At 33.8% G+C, this 22,926-nt stretch overlaps 1 protein-coding gene across 1 annotated transcript in view; it reads left to right on the plus strand.

Moving 5' to 3' along the window:
- LOC121389147 (RAB11-binding protein RELCH homolog) overlaps positions 1 to 22,926 on the plus strand; it is a 163,676-nt gene that overhangs the window by 484 nt on the left and 140,266 nt on the right. Inside the window, exons 2-10 of the mRNA XM_041520757.1 lie at positions 4,376 to 4,465; positions 6,410 to 6,481; positions 8,665 to 8,837; positions 11,825 to 12,013; positions 14,477 to 14,565; positions 15,298 to 15,651; positions 17,074 to 17,152; positions 17,660 to 17,758; positions 18,407 to 18,519. Coding sequence (XP_041376691.1) covers positions 4,376 to 4,465; positions 6,410 to 6,481; positions 8,665 to 8,837; positions 11,825 to 12,013; positions 14,477 to 14,565; positions 15,298 to 15,651; positions 17,074 to 17,152; positions 17,660 to 17,758; positions 18,407 to 18,519 — 1,258 coding nt within the window. The remainder of the gene's footprint in view (positions 1 to 4,375; positions 4,466 to 6,409; positions 6,482 to 8,664; positions 8,838 to 11,824; positions 12,014 to 14,476; positions 14,566 to 15,297; positions 15,652 to 17,073; positions 17,153 to 17,659; positions 17,759 to 18,406; positions 18,520 to 22,926) is intronic.

Here is a 22,926-nt window from a genome sequence, read left to right on the forward strand (position 1 = left end):
GGATGTGAATTTTTTTTTAATCTGACAGAGAGGAAACCTGCTACTTTTTTCAATTATGGTAGTAGTGTAGCGTTCCTGGTTTTCAGTCTGTCTATCTTTTCATATTTTCCTTGGTTATTATATTCAGTTAAGATTCTGATTATATCTCTTACTAATTACATTAACAGCATGATCTAACTCTACTCACTTATGAATATCAGGAACGTTATTTTCTCATTGCTACGAGGGATAATACAATAAGTGTCGTGCAACCGTTTTTAATGTTGTCGGCAGAAGTCCGTGCAAGAGTGTGGCCTGACTGAATGAACCAATCAGGTTGGTCAGGTTAGATCATTTTTCGACGCACGTTATTTATCCCCACTTGCGCTCGGGTTGTTTTTCTGTGAGGTTAGTTTTTGTGTGCTGTGTTGTTTTTCATTTTATATATATGTAAACATGTTTGCTTCCATTCCTAGCTGTCTGCCCATTTATACATGCATTTAACCAATGTATATCCTATAAGATTCGGTTATTAAAATTATAAATTAACTACGTAAAGTGAGTCAGGCAATGACACGTGTTACGTGTAAGGTGTAATCGTCCCATATATAATTCCGTGTTTTTACCGTGCACGAACTGTCCGCTTAATCGTTTTGGCTGAGTTAGAGAACGGACGACCCGTCTGAATAAATTAAACCTGATTAAATTAGGATCTCGTTGATTTTAATAAGCGGTCTTCGTCATTGTCGATGGTTTGTAACCCCATTCTGAATAAGTGAGTCCTAATTATATGGATTAACGACTACTTTAATAGGGTGTTTTGGTTAAAAATAGCTTTGAAGGGGGCTGTCCAATATATATGATTTAACGGAGTTCGTGTACACCGGCATGGATGGGTAATTGTGTAAGGTGTAGAGCCTAATTATTTGGTGTGGGCTGTCCTGCAGATGTAAATTCAATTCCGCGAATATTCTCTTTGTCGGGATTATCCACGACACATTCATACACGTCCCTAAATATAAATATTTATTTGTATGGATATGTGGGTGTAAATTTACTTATTTAGTGGTAGTCAATTCATATATGGATTCTTAGAGGACTACCATACACAGTGTTCAAGATTAACAGTATCCCGATATCCCGGGGATACCAGAATTTAATTTTGGATACAAGACTTCAAGAACCCAGTATCCCACCGAGATACCATATAATACTAAATTCTCAAGTGGGATACCAGATTTTGAAATGTTAGTATCCAAGTGGGATACTGGCCAAAATTTTTAATCTCGAACACTGATACATATTTGTTATTTGTTTGTACTCCCTCGAATAAATGTGTAATCTGTTTATTTGTTAGTTTGGGTTTTCTGTGCTAGTCAAGTCGGTCTGGTTTATAGTAATTTCAGCCTTGTAGAGAATTATTAATAGACTCTTAGTACCAGCAAAAGTCTACAACTGAAAGGGGTAGCCGAACCCGTGGTCCTCAGATTGGGACCCGAAAAGTAAATTTTATTACAAGTGGAACCTCCGGCGGGACCCGAAAGTAAATTTCATTACAAGTGGAGCCGACGTAGGGACTCGAAAGTAAATTTCATTACAGTAGCACCATCCCACAGACAGGATATTACATACCACGGCCTTTGATATACCAGTCGTGGTGTACTGGCTGGAATGAGAATTAGCCCAAATGGGCCCACCGACAGGGATCGATCCTAGACTGACCATGCATCAAGCGGGTGCTTTACCACTGTGCTACGTCCCACCGTCTGTGATTTGTTGACTCACTTTCAAGATCTGTGCACCCAAATCTAGTCAACTCATAAACGTACAACCAAAGTCACCAGTTTGCCACATATTTTGATTTTTGCACTTAAGCTCAGAATTACGAGTTCTAAACACTGAATAAAAAAGCTAACAAGCTACCTTCAGTTTATATTATGTTCATATTGCGAAAATGTTGGCCCAGTTTTTAATACTTTTGCACATACATTTATTTCATTAGGAAAATAATGTCATTCATAATTTACAAAACATTTCAAATATATCGGTGGTTAAAACAATAAAATTTAGATGGAGATGTGACCAATTTAAAAAAAAACTAAATTAAGTTTTATTATTTTTATAAAATTTATCTGTTTTATTATTAGTAAAAAAAAAAACCCAGCTGAATTTGTTGATTATACTGTATGTTGTTGGTAATTTAAATGAAATGCACCTGAATGCAAACAAGTTGTCATATAAAAGTTTACAACTTGGAAATATCAATTTCTGACACACCCAAACATGAAAATGTAGCAGGTTTTTCCTGAAGATTAAATGTCAGAACTACTGTATGACAACTGTCAACAGTTGATGATTAATTAATGTGTTCTAGTGGTGTAACTAAATAAACAAAAGTAACTTTTGTTACTATAAAATAATATGTACATATATGTTATTCACGCGAGAGAAATGTAGGGTTGAAAATTAATAGCAGTTACCCGTGGTGACCTTTATTGGCTTTTACAAAGGTAGTTTGTTGGGCGACCATCGATTTTAGGGTCCGTGAGTATGGTACCAGTTAAAAAAGAAATGCACAGAAATTGAATCGAATGTGACAAAACACACTGTGTCTGTGCTGGCGTCAACTACAACAGCAGATGCAGCTTCTGTGGTTTTGGGCTACATCTTTCTAAAAATAGAGCTGAAAACTTATTGCAGACAATGCATGTATTTTTAAAAACTGGAAGTCATCAGCTTTTTGGAATGGACTGGATATGCCCTAATTATCTAGTAGACCTACGTTTTAATAATTATTATTCAATCTTATTTGTAAAAATAATTAGCTTATATTATTCTGGGACAAAATCAAAATCTATCTTGTAGTTTTAACTCACACCAATGTGAGCGCATGTTCCGCTGCACATATAAAAATAACAATGGAATTTATCATTATTACAGGGATTATTCCAAAGGTCAGTTAATTGATTGTCGTCGGTATTGTTTTAAATTTAAGTAATTTGCATGTAATAAGAACAGATCCAATCAAAGGTATTGACACCAAGACATACATGATGACATAACTGTCTACATATTACTGTAATAAACAAGAAGTACATTTTTATGCTTTGTAATATAACAAAGTACATCGCATATTTAGGTAAAATGTTGTTTTTTTCACAGATTTATTAGTAGCCTTCTACTGTATCATTTACAATATCCAAATGTGTGCACACACACGCATTATTACATTTTACTATTTTACAGAAAATATTAATATTTATATCTGTTTGCTGCAAAAGGGAACCGATGAATTGGCTTCATAAGGAATAAAGATAGTGTAACTGAACCTATCCCATCATACTTTTATTATGGTGAAAGACGTCAGCAGATACTTTACTGTCAACTTAGAATGGGTAATACTAACAGTAACCTAAATGGTCATAAATTTAAGCGTCATATCTTGGATAATCCAAAATGTGCTTGTGGGCATCATGTGGAAGATGCCGAACATTTCTTGTGTCATTGCCCTCTGTGGGGTGGGGGTGGGGGGGGAGATTAGGGTAAATTTAAATTTAGTTTTTTTTTACAAATTGCCATCAAATTGCACAGGTTAAATTTTCTATTTTTGATACAGGTTTTAGCAATTGATGGAACATCCAAGGTAATCTGAACAACAAAATCATAATACATGATCAGGGCCATATCTGCACAATGCAGAGTCGAATGGGCATTTGGCAAATTAGTAGCTGATTCCATAGATCTCTATCTAGTGCCTCGTCTATAGGAGGACAGCCACTCCCAAGGAAATCCTTTAATAATTTTAAAGTTTATTTCATCCCTCTTGCATCGCCACAAAGAGGGCTGTCACTCCATTACTAGTTTACTAAAGCACACACAGTTCTAGCTTTAGTCTCTTTGTACTGCATTATCTAAGTCAAGTTGGATACCCTGACTAGCATTTTATCTTCACCCCTGTATTAAAAATTATATTTAATCTGTATAATTTAATGGTAATTTGAAAGAAACATTTTAATGTTTACTGGATTTATTTTTCAAAAATTTAATTTAAGTTGGTATTGGCTTAAAACTTAATACATGTACCATGTTTTTATTTTAATTTTTACTATTCATTATGAAGTTACATGTCAATTCATCTCTTTTGATGCAAACAGACTATATATGGTGAGCACATGGTTAATATTCAACAAAGAACATTCTAGGTTTGATTTTTGCAGTGCAGTTAAATTTCAGTGTGATAATTGGAGGGCTAGTTAAATTTGAGAAGGGCCAGTAAGATATTTATTCAACTGGCCCTGCTAGCAACCATGGTTTTCGTGTTAATTTTCAACCCTGCAAATGTATACGGTGAAAACTTCAGTTGCTCATTTCATTATTGTTTTGATTTCTTTTGTAGCTCGAGCCCCAAGTGTCCAGACCTTTGATTCACTCGACTTTGCACGTTATTCAGATGATGGAGAACGCCAGGTGGATGAGAGAGTTGCCGGTGTGTTGAAAATTATCTTCTTTGTTCTGCACATTCATGTCTGATTCTAATTTCTAAAGACTGTCAATTCTCAGTTTAACTTCAAAACATTTTATTTTATCCCAGAAAGCAATTGTTATTTTGCAATGAACATATTGTTTTATTTGTCCATGGTTTTTTGTTTTTGTGGGGGTTTTTTCCATGCCCAAAACCTTAGTGGTATAGGGCCATGTAAAAATACTCTCAGTCTCAGTCTAGGTATTTTAACATTAATGATGTACGACGGCATAACTAGGCTTTTAAGATGTGTACTCAGTGCTGGTTCAGCTTAGTAACTGGTTTAACGTGTCCATATACCACTAGGGTTTCGAACACACCTATCCTAAGTCCGGCCTCCGATAGGATCGGGGGTCTGACTCGGGACAGGGATAACCTAACAAATAGGGTCAATTTTGAAATTTTGAATATTAATGCCAAAAGTATAAAAAAAGGGGAAAACTGGGGTTAATAAGTTTTGGCTGCGCCCTTAAAGAAACATATTAGCATTCCTTAACTAAATAAATTATTAATATAATATAATTTCGGCGCACATTTAGATGGGCTGGTCTAAAATTAATAATAATTATTAACCAATATTCATTAAGCCCATGGGAGGTTAAGAGGAAAGGGGCTGCCAATCGTATTTTAAACATTTTTGTGACCAGGTGAGGGTCGGGAGGGAGGGGAGGCCGGCCCTACACAAAACCTAAGGCCGAACCGCCTACGCCTGTATCCCCAAAGAATGCACTAACTCCCGACATCCCATCACCCCAACCCCCCACCATATCCAACCGCAGTTCAGTCCAATCCTGACAGCCTACTAGTTGTTTAGGAAGTTATTATAACTTCCCAAACCGGTGTCACTTGAAGATATAAGAGTTAGTGCTGGTTCAAAGGTTCTGATGGGGTTTTTTTGGTAACATTTTAGAAATTGAATGTATTGAAAAGCAGTTTCATATAGTCTATAAACCTTATTTTACATGGCAAAATTTTGTAGAAGTCTGTAATGTACAGACGAAATATTATACACACAAAATGTCATGTTTTATATTCTTTTTAACTTTGTTATGTCATTTTTTAAAGTGTATGGTTTTAAGGCTAAAACTTTTGAATTAAGTTTTATGGATGGTGGGCGAAAATATACTCATTTATGTATATGGGTAGCTAAGTTCATGACATGAAAGTTTTTTTGGGAAAGAGGGCAACTCGCAAATGGCACTGGCTTAGCTGTAACTTTTGGGCAACTTGAGTGTAAATTTTTATTCTATGAAAGTTTCATTTGAACACTTTCGGCTGTTCCAAAAGGAGTACATACTTTACCAAACACCATCCACAGATGGAGGAAACTGCTATTGTATACATTTAGGAGATAACCATATGGAGGTTTTAGATTTGTGGGTGTTATTGTCTATTTGATCACGCAAATGTTATTTTTGACCAATTGGCGTTAGCCTGAAGTAAAAAAAATGAAACATTTGCAGTCATCAAATAGACAATAACACCTGCAAATCTAAAAACTCCATATGGTTATGTCCATTTTAAACTTAATCGTTTTTCTATGGAACTAACTGTATATTTGGTATTTCTCGAAAAAATACCTGGCTACAATCTAACTAGATCCTTGAACCGTCAACTTGGCCTATTCCAATTGCTAATGACATCATTAGCTTTACGGGTGTTATTTTCATTTGATCCCGGAAAAAGAATGTAATTAACCAGTCACAATACAGAACATACTCACCATCAGTTTACAATTACACTTAACATGCTCACGTTTCCACATTTGGATGTACACATTGTCAGGCATTTGTTTACAGAAGTAAGGTTTTTAAAGTCATACCTTATAGATAATTGGTTGTACGTTTCATAAGAACTTTGACCATATACAGAAATTGGTAATAGTTTATAACTTTGTTCTGTTTACAGTTTTGGAATTTGAATTGAGAAAAGCACAAGACACAATTAAACATTTGAGAGCCACTTTAACAAAAGAAGCAGGTAAGTTTGAAAAAAAAAACCCCAAAACTTGTCTCTTAGATGTCCAAGCATTTAAATATGTTGGAAACAGACTGTTACTTTATATGTTACTTTATAATTACACATTTTCCGCGTTTATATGATTTACTCTATTCTGATTGTATGATGTAAAAGAAAAACTTAATGTTATCCTTCAATAAACCTCCGAAAATTACGTTATTATGCCAGCTGGGATTTCATTACGTAAAACACGTCATCGAAAGGATGCTAGAAGCTGATTTATGTGTACTTTAACTAACTATGGTCTGTTCAGGCGCTTGTGCATTAATTTTAGAACAGGGTGGGAGACTAAATTGGCTAGCAAAATTTATGAGGGGTTAAGACATGCTTCCCCAAAATAGTATTGAAAAAAGGAGAACATTTGGTTGATCAGGCGGAGGGTTCGACTGCCGAAACCCACCTTCTGTACACGCTCTTGTAATTATATAAAAACTGTTTGTAATTTTATACACCCATCTATGGGTCATATTATGGTATGGCGTTGTCTGTCTGTTTGTCCATCTGTGCATCTGTCTGTTGACTTTTTCTTGTCCGGACCATATCTTGCTTACAGATGCATACAAGACCATCAAATCTCATATGTAGGAACAACATGGAATGGTGGTGTGTCACGTACTATTACTAGGTCACTGTGACTTGCTTTTCACGGTCTACTGCACATAACACAGGGTACCCACGGGACAGGGAAAACAGGGAAAATGGTTAAAAAAAATTCCCTGCAGGGAAAAATTCGGTGAATTTAAAATTTTGGTCTGATTCAGGGAAAATACAGGGAATTTTATTTGGGTGTAATGGAATCTGAAAAAATATTAAGGAATTTTGTTGAGGCTTATATTGTATATACATGGATATGCATACAAATTCATGTAAAAATGTAATAAGCCTAAGATATTGGTGTTTTGGATTTCTTTATATGTTTATATGATCTACATATAGCACCCAAAACACTAGAAGTCAAAAGAGTAGAAGGTTATACCAGACATAAAATCTATATAGGACTACAGGTATTTGTAAACCATAATGTTTATATTCAGCATGTAGCTTTTACACGTAGTTATAATACAATCTAATGCCTAATGTTTTCTCCAAGGACTACAATGAAAATTTGTATTTTTTTATGGCTAGACAATATTAACAGTAACTGGAACACTGGAAAAATAAATACAACTTAATTAGGGTTTCCATGAGTAGTCAAGTACTCGGGCATGGACCGAGTCTAGCAAGACTCGAGTCCGTTAACAGGTACCCTGATAACAGTAAATCCTTGTCCGGACCATATCTTGTATACAGATGCATACAGGAACAACATTAAAAACTAATTTATGTATAGTGATAACTAAATAGGTTGTGCTGTTTGTAATTATAAGAATTGTTTGTAATTTTGTTGTGAATTTATTGATGTATAACAGTCACAAATTTAGGATAAAATCGCTTCACTATGCTACACGATTTTGTACAATTTGTGACTGTTATGCATCGATTAATTAAAAAAAAATGACCAACAATTCTTGTATAAGCAACTACTATAGATTATGATTATCATTATTAGCTAATGCTGTGACATTTTAAAATATTACAAGTTAAAACAAATTTGTATTTATCATGACTCACATTTTGCCTTTGATCAGTTCCACAATGTTTTATATAACATTTTAAAGCCATTGATTATAAATTCTACCATCAATAAGAATGTTAGAAAAAGATCAAGTACTTAGTACCTTTAAAATTTAAATTCTCTGACCCCTAAATTTGTTTTTTTAAATTCGAATTATATTTTTCGATTTTTTTTTATGCCTTAATGCAGATGAAAGACAAGTTACAGGTATAGGTGTTCTGTTGATGGTGTCAACTTTATTTTTTTGCATTTAGCTTATTTTCTCAAAATCTGTAAGTTCTAGATTGGCAAAACTTTATTTATAGTTGTATCTATGGATTTTCATCTCCATTGCTAAACATTTAACTAGAACTAGATCAATTGTGAATTGTTTGTCATAAATTTCTTTTATAAAAATAATAAAAACAATTTTAAAATTAATTTTGTTTTAAGCATACGTTAAGATAAACATTCACGGGTGCAACTATAAACAAAAATAGATCAGTTTATGGTAGGCGAGGCATCTAATTTTACGGAATTCTTGTTGCAGAAAATGACCTTGTGTCCCCGGACAGCAGTGAGTCTGTTGGCATGGCCGACTCGCATGCTGAAAACATCAAGCCACTGGAGCACAAAGCCCTCAACTTCCTCGTCAACGAATATCTCCTCATTAATAACTACAAGCTGACATCCGTCACTTTTGCTGAGGAAAATGAGGAACAGGTCTGAGTGTGCCATGTGTTTGTGCTCAGAAATTAACAATCAGGGTTCACTGTATGGCAGAAAATAGGGAAATTTAAAGAACAAAAACTTTATATAATTATAGTCTCTATAATTAGGACTAGGAACTATTTTGCAATTTAATCATTTTATCTTCATGCGTGTTCCTTTTTATGCTTAAATAAAATACCAGAGACTGGTAGAATGTATAAAAATTTTTATAAAAATTAAATAAGTAATATTTAACAAATAAGATACCAGCTATTAACAACACCCCCAGAAGCAGTTGTTCATTCCTAACCCCATTTTTTGTGCTGCCACTGTTAGTCTATTGAAAAAAACAAATATATATATATTTATATATATATCTATATATATATATAATTAAATTTTCTTTGTGTCTATACACTTTATATTTGGTCAGAGAAATGTGATGAATCTTTTCGATTCCATCCAGAACTTTTATTACAGTTTTTTTACGCGATACTGAATTTTATTCAAAATTTTAATTTTATCTATCTGTGATATTTGTATTTTTGCACAGTTCTTTACACTGTTTTTATTTAATTGTTAAATTTTTATATTGATGTTGATCATCACTTTAGTTTTGCATTAACCATAGTTTGACGCCCAATAGCCGATGTATTTTTCGTGCTGGGGTGTCGTTAAACATTCATTCATTAATTCATTCATTTATACACTTTACGGCAATCTGATTGGTCCAGAAGTGCTTACTTTTTTTCGTTCATATCTCGATGAACCGAAAACATTTAAGCCATGCCTACTAACCCCCCCCCCCCCCACTGACTCACACTACTTTTGTGCAACAAGCCGGATTATTCTGGCAATCATATTTAGATATTTTGAAGAAAACATGTGAAAAATGTATACGATAAATTAATGGAAAATGCTATAGTAGAGTATACATGTAGATATATACGCAGTGATTTAAAAAAAACCCAACCCTCTTCGCTAATCATGACATGAGACTCGGTCGGTGGCCAAAGAAATCATGTAGTAAACTTCACTTCTGTAACTTACTTGTAAGTGATGTTCTACAGTTGTTGACAAAAATTAAACGGTTCCACCAACAGCATAAATGTTAGACATGTTCCCTTCGTTCACTTTCAGAAAATATAAACTAAACACGAATAGGACAGTTCTTTCCAATATAATGATCTGTAAAAATGCACAGCAGCTAGAGGAAATGACGTCATTTAAAAAAAAAAAATCACCTGATTCAAATAATAGTGAATGAACGTTCGTATTCTTACGCGACATAAGTATCAATGAAGTTTACACAAACAATACTACAGGCGTATTTAAAGCTAAACAAAATAAATACAGTTATGTATAGTTAAAGTATGCATATAAATTTAATTATAAGATCTGACTGCAATTATTTTTTGGTTCATGCATGTATGAACCCAAAAAACGATGTGCACACTTTTGTATGAGCCCGCTACGTGGGCTCATACAGTGTGCACATCATTTTTTTCGGTTCATACTTGCATGAACCCAAAAATAATTGCAGTCAATTCTTAAATATACAGTCGACCTTCGATAACTCAAACTTCGATCTTTTGTAAACGTTGATCTCTCGAAGTGAAATGGCGGTCCCGGCCGAACTGCTATATAAACTAGTAATAACAGACTTCGAACACTCAAACTTCGAACATTCGAAAAACTCTATCTCTCAAAGTAATTTTGTGGTCCCACCATAAAAAAATAAGGGATATTGCACTTCCAAAACTCGAAGTTTGTGGAGTGACTGAGCCTTTTAACTGTACCGGTAATACTTTAAAGAAAAATGACTGGTCTCGGCTATCGATGATACACGCGATAATTACAGAATAATAGATCGCCGACTATGCGGAACGAAATGATCCTACATGCCTGCATTGGGTTGTCGGTGTTTGTACACGGCAGCAGGCCTCATTACACATAGTACGGATAGTCTTGTAATCTTCAAAGAACTGTTGTAATAACAATTAACGCTGTTTGTTTTTTCTCTTAAACGAGTGCATCATGTCAAATTTGTTATTTGCTATTTAAGTGTGAATTCAAAATGATTCATTACTAGTCATTTAGTTATGTTAGAAACTGATACATCAGAGATCGAGCAATCTGGAGAAGGACCCGGTAACGGAGGGATAGCCAGATCGGTCAATAGTCACGCTTTCTTGTCATCCAAGCAATCTGGCGAAGGCCCCAGAAATGGGGGGATAGCCAGATTGGAGACAGAAAGAAAGGGTGTGAAGAGAATGTTTTATATGTAAAAAAAAAAGTACATAACCTAATGCTATTTGGCATACAGCGTTTTGATTTGTTATGTTATGTCTCGCTATGTTAGTGAGGGTTTTTAAAATGATTTTTGTTATTTACAATAATTTTGCTATTTATATTGTGTATTTCTTATTTGGTAAACAAACGTACTTAGTGCTAATCGACATTCAGTATTTTAATTTATTACAACGTTACGTTCCGCCTTGTTTTGACATTTGAAAAATATATCAACTTTAATTTATCGCTTACTTCCGGTTATATGTAAGTACGTGCTTTCAGTTTTCGTTTTTTTTTTTTTACTTTACTGTCAATTAATACAATAAAAGTACATAGAGATGTACGTCAAATTGATCGGATTTATCTCGTTTCTGTTAATATTTACTTAGTTTTATCATATACACAGAAGAAATGTGCTAACATCCGATATCAACGAAATGATAATACTGCAATGCAGTTTCACTTTGAGGTCTGCTGTACGAATTTCGAACACTCGAACTCCCTGAAACTCTAACTATTTCGTCGTCCCCTTCAACTTCGAGTTAACGAAGTTTGACTGTATATATTTATGTTATTTGTTTTATTTTTTATTTTTTTTGTAAGTGACAGGTTTTGAAGTTTGCACTTTTGCACAGACCTTTAGATTTACAGATGATTAAACATATTATTAAATGCAATCTCAATGTACATAGCATTTTTTTAATCAGGATTTTGAGGACTGGGATGATGTTGGTTTGAACATTCCTCGACCTCCAGGCCTGCTACACCTGTTCCGAGATTACGGCAATCACATAATGCCGCAGAAGGAATCGCAAGATGTTGGGTGTGAGGCGGACATAGAGGACGAACACCATTTTGAGATGCAGCAAGACTGGATGCACATTAAAGAACAGTTGGTAAGAGTAGTAAGACACAGTTGGTAGGATTAGTAAGACACCGTTGGTAAGATGAGTAAGACACAGTTGGTAGGATTAGTAAGACACAGATGGTGATTAGTAAGACACAGATGGTGATTAGTAAGACACAGTTGGTAGGATTAGTAATACACAGTTGGTAGGATTAGTAAGACAGATGGTGATTAGTAAGACAGTTGGTAGGATTAGTAAGACAGTTGGTAGGATTAGTAAGACACAGATGGTGATTAGTAAGACAGTTGGTAGGATTAGTAAGACACAGTTGGTAGGATTAGTAAGACACATATGGTGATTAGTAAGACACAGTTGGTAGGATTAGTAAGACACAGATGGTGATTAGTAAGACACAGTTGGTAGGATTAGTAAGACAGTTGGTAGGATTAGTAAGACACAGTTGGTAGGATTAGTAAGACACAGATGGTGATTAGTAAGACAGTTGGTAGGATTAGTAAGACACCGTTGGTAGGATTAGTAAGACACAGATGGTGATTAGTAAGACACAGTTGGTAAGATTAGTAAGACACAGTTGGTAGGATTAGTAAGACAGTTGGTAGGATTAGTAAGACAGATGGTGATTAGTAAGACAGATGGTGATTAGTAAGATGGTAGGATTAGTAAAACAGTTGGTAGGATTAGTAAAACAGTTGGTAGGATTAGTAAGACACAGTTGGTAGGATTAGTAAGACACAGATGGTGATTAGTAAGACTCAGTTGGTAGGATTAGTAAGACAGATAGTGATTAGTAAGACACAGTTGGTAGGATTAGTAAGACAGTTGGTAGGATTAGTAAGACACAGATGGTGATTAGTAAGACAGTTGGTGTGATTAGTAAGACAGTTGGTAGGATTAGTAAGACACAGATGGTGATTAGTAAGACACAGTTGGTAGGATTAGTAAGAAACAGTTGGTAGGACTATTAAGAAACAGTTGGTAGGATTAGTAAGAAACAGTTGGTGATTAGTAAGACACAGATGGTGATTAGTAAGAATTAGTTGGTAGGACTATTAAGAAACAGTTGGTAATATATAAGAAGCAGTTGGTAGGATTAGTAAGACACAGATGGTGATTAGTAAGAAACAGTTGGTAGGACTATTAAGAAACAGTTAGTAAGATTGGTAAGAAGCAGTTGGTAAGACTATTAAGAAACAGTTGGTAGGACTTATTAAGAAACAGTTGATAGGACTATTAAGAAACATTTGGTAGGACTATTAAGAAACAGTTGGTAGGACTATTAAGAAACAGTTGGTAAGATTAGTAAGAAACAATTGGTAAGTTTAGTAAGAAACAGTTGGTAAGATTTTAAAGAAATATGAGTTGAAACGGGCTCAAAACATCATTCCAATGTGTCATTACTACATGTAGCAGATTAATGCAGTCCAAGTTTGGAAATTGGTCTTTCATATTTGAAACAGTTGGTAAGATTGTGAAGAAGTATATGGTATAGCCATTAAAAAAAACCTTCTGGTTAATTCATTAAAAAACCCAGCTTGTAGTTGGTAAGAACCTTGGAATTTGTCTTAAACCTATATTCATCATTTGACATAAACAATATTTATTTCTTTTCATTCGTAAGCTATGGCATTTCCACCCTATACCATAAGAGTGGTCCAAAGATCCCAATAACCAATGAACTAGTTAAAATCTTCCAATGAGTCCTGGACTTCCTGTTCCAGTTATGTGATAGTAACGTCTTTTTTCCTCCTTCTCTAATTCTGTTCAGCAGGGCTTCTAGAATTTTATAAAAATCCACTAGCCATAGGATCAGTGAATTTAAAAATATACTAGCCATGATTAAAAATTCACTAGCCATAGGATCAGTGAATTTAAAAATATACTAGCCATGATTAAAAATTCATTAGCCATAGGATCAGTGAATTTAAAAATATACTAGCCATGATTAAAAATTCACTAGCCATAGGATCAGTGAATTTAAAAATATACTAGCCATGATTAAAAATTCACTAGCCCTACTTTAAATAAATGCAATTTTAGTACTAGAAATAATCAGATATGTCACCTAAAGAAGAAGATTAAGCTTAAAAATCCGTAAATTGGGGTGTAAAGAAGGGACAAGATGTTCATATTTACAAAATATGTAAATGCAGCATTTGACAAAGTTTTTTTTTCCACTAGCTGTCGGGCTAGTTATAGTAATTATTTACTAGCCCAACACTGAATATCACTAGTCATGGGAGTGGGGCTACCATAATCTAGAAGCCCTGGTTTAGACATTGTTTCATTTGTCCCTGCTTTAACCAATTATTTTATGGAAGGTAAAAGAAGTTGATCATTTAGCAACAAGATAAAAATCATATAAAATAATAAATAGCCAGCTGACTTTATCGTTTGAATTTTTTAAGTACTGTGGTTATTTTATTAAGTTTTAATGTAAAAAACATAAAATTTAAAAAGTTTTTAAGAAGTAAAATGTTTTTTTCATTTTAGGAAAGCAAAGTTTATGAATTGGAAGATCAACTCCAGATTATTGGTCAAGAAAATGAAGTTCTGTCTAAACAAGTACAAATACTGAAGATGTATGCTAATACTTTTATCATGTTACAGTTTTAGGTGAATGTCAGTTGTTAAAATGTTTATACACAAGGACCTAAAATTAATTGTTCGATATGAGGAATGTCTTAAAAAATAAAACAAAGTGGACAAAGAGTTATAGTTACCTGATTGCACAAGTGTGTGCTTTGTTTGTGTGAATGAGGGAAGGGAGGGAGGGAGGGAGAGGGGGAGAGAGAGAGAGAGAGACAAAGAGAGAGAGAGAGAGAGAGAGAGAGAGAGAGAGAGAGAGAGAGAGAGAGAGAGAGAGAGAGAGAGAGAGAGAGAGAGAGAGAGAGAGAGAGAGAGAGAGAGAGAGAGAGAGAGAGAGAGAGAGTGTGTGTGTGTGTGTGTGTGTGTGTGTGTGTGTGTGTGTGTGTGTGTGAGTGTGTGAGTGTGTGAGTGTGAGTGTGAGTGTGAGTGTGAGTGTGAGTGTGAGTGTGAGTGTGAGTGAGTGAGTGAGTGAGTGAGTGAGTGAGTGAGTGAGTGAGTGAGTGGGTGGGTGGGTGGGTGGGTTTTTGGTGGTTGAGTGAGTGAATGAGGGAGAGGTGGAGGAGAATATTATACAATATAATTTTAAAATTACTCCTACATAAAATAATAATAAAGAAACATTTACATATATAATATAGCCCTTGATATCTAAAAGAAGAGTACTGTTTTTATATTTCAACCATTGAGTAGTATCAACATTTCATTTTGCATCTTTTATATTTCAGCAATCCAAGAAATGCTCATGTTGTTCATTCCACATCAAAATCTCACAAACCAAAGAGATCTGCATCAGACAATTTATCAGAAGTTAAAGATATTTCTAGTAATAATCTAGTCGAACAATCCATTGAAAACGACTGGGGGGCATTCCATGAACATTCTAAGCCAGTTGACGAACTGGGTCATGAAACATCAATAGCCGATTCAAATGATGTGTCCCCATTGATAAACAGTAAAGCCGAAGAAAGGACAAACGCAGCTGAGTTAAACACAGATGTCCTGGATGCAGCTGGTGGAGGGGGTGTGGGGGAAAACACGGAACAGGACCAAACAATCATTAATAGTCCAGCTTGTGAGAGGTTTGTGTAAATATAAAACAATCGGTAATAGTCCAGCCTGTGAGAGGTTTGTGTAAATATAGGACAATCTTTGATAGTCCAGCCTGTGAGAAGTTTGTTAAAATATAGGACAATCATTAATAGTCCAGCCTGTGAGAGGTTTGTGTAAATATAAAACAATCATTAATAGTCCAGCCTGTGAGAGGTTTGTGTAAATATAAAACAATCATTAATAGTCCAGCCTATGTGAGGTTTGTGTAAATATGGAACAATTGGTAATAGTCCAGCCTGTGAGAGGTTTGTGTAAATATAAAACAATCATTAATAGTCCAACCTGTGAGAGGTTTGTGTAAATATAGAATAATCATTAATAGTCCAGCCTGTGATAAGTTTGTTAAAATATAGGACAATCATTAATAGTCCAGCCTGTGAGAGGTTTGTGTAAATATAAAACAATTGGTAATAGTCCAGCCTGTGAGAGATTTGTGTAAATATAAAACAATCATTAATAGTCCAGCCTTTGAGAGGTTTGTGTAAATATAAAACAATCATTTATAGTCCAGCCTGTGAGAGGTTTGTGTAAATATAAAACAATCATTAATAGTCCAGCCTGTGAGAGGTTTGTGTAAATATAAAACAATCATTTATAGTCCAGCCTGTGAGAGGTTTTGTAAATATAAAACAATCATGAATAGTCCAGCCTGTGAGAGGTTTGTGTAAATATAAAACAATCATGAATAGTCCAGCCTGTGAGAGTTTTGTGTAAATATAAAACAATCATTAATAGTCCAGCCTATGAGAGGTTTATGTAAATATAGATAATCATTAATAGTCCCGCCTGTAAGTTTGTTAAAAAAATAAAACAATCGGTAATAGTATATAGCCTCTGAGAGTTTATGTAAATATAGAACAATCGGTGATAGTCCAGCCCGTGAGAAGATAGAACAATCATTAATAGTCATGCCTGTGAGAGGTTTGTGTAAATATAGAACAATTATTAATAGTCAAGCTTATGAGAGATTTGTGTAAAATTAAAACAGTTATTAATATTCCAGCCTATGAGATGTTTGTGCAAAAATAAAACAGTTATTAATAGTACAGTCCTTGAGAAATCTCTGTAAATTACAAAAACAAATTATATATATATTATGAAATTACTTGTCAAATGTAAGTGTTAGCATAAACTTCAACTCGAAACTAAGCTTCATCATATGTAATATATAAGACAAGACTATTAAAATATATTGCAGTTTTGAATCCAGACTTCTTACAGTAGGTCTTAAAAGTTAAATCCAGTTATTTGAGTTAATGTGTAATCCTTTTTAACAAACAAAAGCAATAATTAAAAACACCTCAACAATCCAGGAGTTTGAATTAGACAACATAAACTAGTGTATTCCTGCAATTATATCTTCTAAACCTCTTTCATATATGTATTTTCAGAAAATTATCGGAGTCGTTTAAAAGCGCCCTTCAAGAAGTTGCATTCCATATTTCCACAAACAACAGAATTGTTACAGAGGTATGTTCATAATTGCAATCAGTAGTGGTAAAAAGCTTCATACTGAATTTCAACGTTTTGTGTACAAAATATTTAAAATTCGAAATGCCTCTTTAGCAATAAAAAGTTACATATTAATCACATTTTCTTACTTAGGATATCAATGTCTGTAATGCACCAGACGAATCATACTGTACATTTTTAAATATATTTTTTGTTAATGCTGTGTTTAATTCAAATTTATTAAATTAGGAGATAACCATATGGAGTTTTTAGATTTGTGGGTGTTGTTGTCTATTTGATCCCGCAAATGTCATTTTTGACAAAAGGCATTAGTCTGAAGTAAAACATTAAACATTTGTAAACTGAATCATTCTTCAATGGAACTAACTGTATATTTGGTATTTCTTGAAAAAAATACAATAACTAAAGAGTAATATTTTGTCTTTTTTTTTTCATTTAAAAACTAAACAGATTTTTCTGTTATATTGTTTAGTATAATATTGATTCCGTGTTTTGTTATTTCAGGTTTCTAAAAGTGGTCATTCTGATATCGAGGGCCTTGTTTTGATGCTGGGAAGGTGTTTGCCGCACATTGTGCCAAATGTTCTTCTTGCTAAACGAGAGGTGTGTTTAGGTGTTTTTTCAAAGTGTTCTGTTACCCCCTAAAATTAGGAGCCAAATTCATTAAATGTTGTAAAACATTTCTGTGTATTCAAGTCTTAAATGTGTGCACAATATGAAGTGTGGTACTATACTCCTGTATTTACTTTTGTGGGTTGACAAGTTAACACTCATGAACGTAGAGGGTTTTATTAATAACTTTAAAATACAACTGCAGCACTTATTAGCTTAGTTATTATGAGTGTTATTACTGACGATGTGTTAAGAGTTAGTAACAGAAATTGTCAGTGTTATATGCAGTTTATACAGTGCTCCAAAATCAACAGTGGATAAAATTTATCGTTCAATCTAGGGCTTTGTTTTCAATTTAGTTCAATTGGTGGGATTTCAGGGCTAGCTCTAGGTCAGCAGAAAATGTCGCCAAATTATTTATTAAACTTCAAAAATTGTAAAAAGCCAGTTATTTTCTAACAAATTGTCAATTATTTCATGAAATTATTTCGTTAAATTAAAATAAAATTTGCCAATTGTTTTTGAATTTTGCAGTTAGCAAATTGGGCAAGTGCCAAAGCTAACCCTGTCTTTTAAGAATAGGTCTCTCTAAATTCTGATAGCCCAAATAATGTCTTTAAATATACTGTTTTTTAACAGGAGTTAATTCCCTTGATTCTGTGCACTGCCATGTTGCATCCAGACTCTCAAGAAAGAGATCACCTGCTGAACATTCTGTTCAACCTCATCAAGAAACCTGATGAGGAACAAAGGTATTTGTTTTATTTTTAGTTTTTAGTATGATTTGTAGGTAAATTTAGAAATATTTTTGTTCTTTTACAGTTTGGAATTTCTATTGCAGTATACATCAAGTAGAATAAAATATGCAGGGATTTATTCAGGATTTTACCACCAAAGTCCCATGGCTGATCAGATTGGGAAAATTAGCACGATTTTAGTCATCATATGGAAATTTTTCGGGCCACTGTATTTATGCATCTGTAATATTATTTAATAATTAAACTTAATTATATTCATTTTGTTTTAATACATTGCTTTTAGTTAAGTAAATAATAAAACAAAATCCATCTGTTTTTATTGTTTTGATTTTCTGTTATAAAATAAAGACAACTGTTCTTAAATGTCCTTGATTCAACTCCAACATAACTGTTAAAAGCAGGCCTTTCACCAGGATTTTTTTAAGGCGCTTACATATATAGTATCATTATAACACAAAAATCAAGCCAAAAGAAGTGGGGTAGTGGTTTGAAAAGAGTTAAGTGTTTGCCTTCAATCCATCAAATGATGTTGGGGTTATTTTTGTGGGGTTTTTTTTTTTTGGGGGGGGGGGTTAAAACTTTTTTTTTAAATAACCCATCAATTCCCCACCCCCAACAATTTCATAATTTGCGCCATGTTGTTGCTGTTGATTTCAGCGTCGTCTTAAATGCTTGTTGTGATTTCTGCTTGTAAAATACCTAAGCTAAGAATGCTGACTTCACAGTATATTCCATTTATATATATATATATATATATATATATATATATATATATATATATAAAGAAAAAAGAAAAAGTTAATAAAATAAATTTTTACGGTCTTTTTAAAATCCAGCTAACTTATTAAATGTCACCTCACAGTTTAACAAATACATATCTAGCATTATCTAACAAATATGATTATTGTAAACTAATTCAGTGTACGTTTAACTGCAATTTGTATAAATACTGCATGTTCATTTCCCGCGATCGTGATCTCAGTGCGTGCTCTCGACCATAGGTACAAAATTAACAAAGACAAAGGAAATAACGAAACTGCAGTTAGGTATTCATTGATGCAAACAACTATTGTTTTTCTACACATTTACATCAAGATTTACTTCTGTGTAATCGTATTGTTCATGTCCGAAACAATGTCTCTTGACACGTGGGTGTCAGCTGAGAGCTTTCCTCAGTTCAGCCAACGAACGTTCTTCCTAACGTTTGCGAACTATTTGATTGGTGTCCGTCGTGTCTGTTTGGTTTAACGTGAAGCGCACAAACCAGTGTAGTGAACGTTTTGTTTTCGATCGGTCTGGCTGAACTCAGCCCTTGGGATAGCCTACATGTCTTTCGGCCCTGAACTGGCATGTGTATTTTAATTGACATGCAGTGTTGGTTTGTTTTTATTACTTTGGTTCAAAGACTTTACAAAATTAAAATAGCAAGTTACATATCTTCCAGACATTGAATCACCGTCACATTGCTGTCATACATGTCGAATGCAACCCGTTAAAATTAATAACCGTGATTATTAAAATTAGCAAACATCATAAGGCATACGCTGTATTCTGGATAACACCATTTCTTGTTACTGGTCGCGAGATCGCTATTATGTTAATTGAATATTTGGTATTATTATGTTTGAGGTGTCCAATAGATTATGTAACCGTTCACATCAGAAGATAGAAAATGGCTCAGCCAAAATTTTAGCCACTTGCACATTTTATTAGCCATTTTTTTTGTAAAAATAATTTTTAATTAGCTGATAGCTAAATTGGTTACCGACAGCGTGAGCCCTGGATTTTTTTCAGTGTGTTTTGGGAAGGGGGTGTTAGGATAGAAATTACTGATTTCCAACTTAACTATACTATTAAAAAGTGCTTCATCTATTGTTTATTGACTTAAATAGTACATTTGATTCTGTCAATGGGCATCTTCTTTGATCGGCCTTGAAGCTTGATTTCTAAAGTACTTCAAATCAAGGCGTAGCGGCATTTGATTTAAGGCGCTTCCATGCCGTCAAAGCACTTACTTTACGGATCAAGGCGTGTCGGGCCGCTATGCCTAATGGCCCTGGGGAAACCCCTGAAAAGTTATACTTATTCATTTAGAATGACATGAAGAGAAACTGAAGTTTTCAGTTTAAACTACATTTAATATCAATGTTCACAGTTCAGTATATGCAGATGTGGCAACCACAAATAACAATAACTGTCAATAACATTTGATAATACCATAGTGGCTATTGCATGTACTTGTGTATCACAGACCTGTCAACCTTTAGACAAGAGAAAGCAGGAGGTGTGTGTTGAAAAAGCAGGAGATTTTGTCAAAAAGCAGGAGATTTTTAAATTCACACAATTTAACCCAAAATCGCAAGATTTAAAAAAAAACATTATTACAATAAGTTATATGAATACTTTATAATGTCATATATACTTCTTAACCTTAGATCTTGGCATTAAAAAAAAAAAAAAAAAAATATTAATTTTTTTTTTTTTTTTTTTTTTAAAGTTTAAATATTATTATGATTTAATACATATTTAAAAAAAAAAAAAAAAATTATCCAAAAATGTTAAGAACATGAACAGAGAAATACAAAATTTAATTAGTACATTTACGGTATTACACTTACAGCCTTACAGGTTGCGTTTACATTATCATTTGTGGTTAGTGTACCTAAGTACCAAAGACAAATTTATATAAATCTTATAAATTAATATTCAGTTTTTACTATAATGAGGAACGGTGGCGTGGTACTTATTTAAAATCATTATAATGATGCAATAAACATTGTATTTTCATTAATCATAAGTAAAACCTCATTACGGACATCGTGTAAAATATACCGGAATTATACCCATTTCCGTGAGTAACTTTATGTCAATGTCAAACACAACATTTTTTAATTGTACAAAAATAATTTCTTGAAGTGTACCCTTATAACCAACATTTTACTGCACAAACATACAAAATTAACTGACACAAGTATGTTTATACAGCTAATTGGTCTTTTCGTTGTCTTGCTGTGACATGTGATTTTAACATGCATCGTGTGTATCGCTGTCAACTCGGAGTCTGGCAGTTCAGATTCGTCATAGTTGCATTATGTAATCCAGTGGGAAGACATTTTACAATTCAGAGGTGTTATTAGAACTAAATTGGATAGTTTTTTTTTTTTTATATGGCAACACTGAATGTCAATACACAGCCTGTTGAATTAGCGGCAACACGCATTGTAGCCATTACGATGACAACAAACATTATAATTACATGTCATTTTATAAACTCCATGTGCTTTTTTAACAATATAAATAGGCTATCCCACAATTTTCACTTCGGCAAAGGTTAAACAGTCGGGACAATTCGGCCTGTTACATTCTCAGAAGCCGAAAGTAGTCGACATTTGCCGAATGAGAAAAAAAGGCAGAGTTACTTCCCTTCTGTTATTTTGACAAAAGAGGATCGATTTTTTTTTATACTTACAAAAATGTCATTTAAAAGGAGAAACTGTCTCCCGCACAGGAGAAAGGAGATTTGATCAAATACCGGGAGACTCCCGCGGAATCCGGGAGGGTTGACAGGTCTGGTATCAGTGTTGACTGGCATGCCAAACTCCCACATATATTAAAAAGAAGATTATCTAGAGTTTAAAAATGTAATACTGGTGTGTGAAAAGTAGGCCTACCTACTATAAAGAATAATATTAAACATAAATTAATATCCAATTTATAAAGATCAAAACAACTTTGTTAGCAAAAAATGTATTATAGTTAAAAAGCTTATTATAGCTTATTATAGTATTATACTCCCACCCACAAATTAGTAATAAAGTGAGAAATAAAATAGGAACCAATTTTTTATGTAAGTATGCAAGGCCTGCCACAACAGTAAATGTAGATTACATTGCAGTTTGTTTTGATCACATTTTATAGGATCGCATTGCGTTACCAATTACTGTTTCCAGTTGTTGTTTTGAGGATTCTGTAAGAATTATTACTTGGTTAAATTAATTTATCAGAATAGACATAATTACCAAAATATTCATACACCACGTAGCCCAGTGGTAAAGTGTTCACTTGATGTGTGGTCAGTCTGGGATCGATCCCCGTCTGTGGACCCATTGGGCTATTTCTCGCTCCAGCCAGTGCACCATGACTGGTATATGCTATCCTGTCTGTGGGATGGTGCATATAAAAAATCTCTTGCTGCTAATCGAAAAGAGTAGCCCATGAAGTAGCGACAGTGGGTTTCCTCTCTCAATATCTGTGTGGTCCTTAACCATATATCCGACGCCATATAACCGTAAATAAAATGTGTTGAGTGCGTGATTAAATAAAACATTTTTGTTGTATCAGTTTAATATTTAACATAGTATGCATAGTGTCATTATTTTTTCCATTTTAAAAACAAAATAT

Source organism: Gigantopelta aegis, chromosome 14, assembly GCF_016097555.1.
Source record: "Gigantopelta aegis isolate Gae_Host chromosome 14, Gae_host_genome, whole genome shotgun sequence".
NCBI lineage: Eukaryota > Metazoa > Mollusca > Gastropoda > Neomphalida > Peltospiridae > Gigantopelta > Gigantopelta aegis.